The following is a 2,190-nucleotide window of genomic DNA, read 5'->3' as shown; positions in this document are numbered from 1 at the left end:
TGTGTGTGTGTGTGTGTGTGTGTGTGTGTGTGTGTGTGTGTGCTTTGGTTGCTATGCAGCAGCTAGCAACAGTGGGATTAACTGGAATTGTTTTTGAAATGTCAGTATTTATACTTTCAGACTGAAGTTGCAGATTAGGTAAAGGCAATTTGAGCCAAATTCTTTCACCTGTTCTGTGTTAGAGGAACCTCCACATTACATTACTGCATGTATTTCCAGATCAAAGGTGCACTGTGGAGCTTCCCTGGAAACAAACGCAGAGACTTCAGGACGTTACTGCACCCAGCGAGGAAACAGCCAGACTAGCTGTCCCTTTTTTCATTCTAAACTAAAAATAATCAGCTGCCAGCTGTAGCTTCATGTTTACCACACAGGCAAGAGAGTGGTGTCAATTTTCTCAAATAGATTGACACCACTCTCATGCAAATAGGCATAATTCCCCAAATGTCCAACTATTCCTTTAAGTAGAGCAGCTGTAGAGAAACATATATATATATATACATGATATACTATGTATTATATAATATAGATATTTTTGCCGTATGTATATATATATATATTGGCAAAACGTTGCCTAACTACAGCATTATAATCATCAATAGGAAAATTCACTTCCTAAGATACGACAGTCACTCAGATCAGTTGCCATTCTGCTGTACAGAGTGAATCATTCTCTCCTGTCAGTTATTGTAAAGGTGCAAATCAACACTGTTGACTGTAGATGTACATTTTTCCATTTTTGAATGCAACATACCCGCTCTTGAAGTTGTCCATAAACTAACATGCAGCAGTGACGTCCTGGGTTTCAATGTGGTCAGGGACATTTGTCTAATGTCATCTTCTCTCGTCACCATTTGCAGAGGAAACAGTTACTTTCACGTTTGTGCAAAGTATTTTTATTCTGTGATTGTCCGATGTTTTGCTGTATAGAGAACGTCCCGGTGAGAAACTCAGATGTGGACTACAGACTTCTGGAAGCTGCTAAAGCCGGAGACCTGGACACTGTCCAGGTAATTTGATTAGGATTTGTCGCATTTTGTTAGAGATAGATGACATTATCCCTTACTTGTGTTTGTTGTGTCTTTTTCCGGGTATTAAACAGTTAAATGAGAGACAATTTATTTCCCTTCAAACAATCAATATCGCCTTCATTTGAAAAATGGAAATGGGAAATAGAACATGACCTCGGTAACCGTGGTAGCGTAATGACACCAACCCTGGGAAATAATTTGACTCTGAGGGGGAAGAAATCTTTTTTAATTGCCTCATAAAGGTTTGGAAATAATGTAGAATCCTGTCCAGAAAGATGTGTGTGACTTGACTGGCCGCATGAATTATGAATAAATGTATAGCCCCTAAACATGCCAGAGCTGACATTCCGAAGGTTAGACAGACACCCAGTGAAGATAATGTGATAGAATACAGTATATGGTCCTTAAATATGTAAAAAACGTAATTGTCAAATCTGTAATGAATGGATTTTAATGCATCTGAAGCAGCAATACACATGATATGAAGAACTACAGATGGGCTCAAAACTTTTATAATGTACATTTAACAGGGACTCATTGAAATTGTGACACAGATAATCCTGTCTTCATTTTTAAATTGAAATGGAACAAAATGCCCTGACCTTTGTGACTGCTCTTGTTGCTCTTTTGGAGTCTTGGTCGTAGGGATTTTTTTTGTTAAATGTCAGGTGGATTTTGTTGGCCATGAATCTAATGTCTTCGGTTCACATTCTGTCTACGTTGTTACAGTGAAATTGCAAACATTTCTTCTTTTTAAAGGCCGTATTTCCAATCTTAGAACATTTCCGGTCACAACACTCAGTATAAACATAGCCGCTGTTAGCAGTTTGTTTTGTACCAGGGCCCACTCGTGTTAAAAATGTAGGCGCACATAGTGCTCTATGATATGCCCCGGATAAAACAACTCACCAAATGTCGGGACCCGGTAAGATCCGGCAAAGCATTTGTCAAAAGTATTTGATGTAGAGTGAAAATCATTGCGTCTTTACTCGCCGAGGCAGACGGTATCGGGGTTATCCAGATGAAGAGAGTCTGTCAGGGTCTGAAGGGTGAGTCTTTGGCAGGTAGGAAGGGAATTGTAGCAGAGCAGGCAATGAGGTCTGGTCTGGCTTTCTGTCATTTTCTTTTTATACACACACACACACACACACACACACAC

The 2,190-nt window shown here is 39.5% G+C and overlaps 1 protein-coding gene across 2 annotated transcripts in view; it reads left to right on the top strand.

Moving 5' to 3' along the window:
- tnksa (tankyrase, TRF1-interacting ankyrin-related ADP-ribose polymerase a) overlaps positions 1-2,190 on the top strand; it is a 95,546-nt gene that overhangs the window by 70,341 nt on the left and 23,015 nt on the right. For both annotated transcript variants that reach the window (XM_032540273.1, XM_032540274.1), the window contains one exon: positions 931-1,010. In XM_032540273.1, the coding sequence (XP_032396164.1) occupies positions 931-1,010 (80 nt within the window). The remainder of the gene's footprint in view (positions 1-930; positions 1,011-2,190) is intronic.

Source organism: Etheostoma spectabile, chromosome 16 (assembly GCF_008692095.1).
Source record: "Etheostoma spectabile isolate EspeVRDwgs_2016 chromosome 16, UIUC_Espe_1.0, whole genome shotgun sequence".
Taxonomy (NCBI): domain Eukaryota; kingdom Metazoa; phylum Chordata; class Actinopteri; order Perciformes; family Percidae; genus Etheostoma; species Etheostoma spectabile.
The sequence above is the reverse complement of the archived record's forward strand: the minus strand, read 5'-3'. Positions and strand labels throughout refer to the sequence as shown.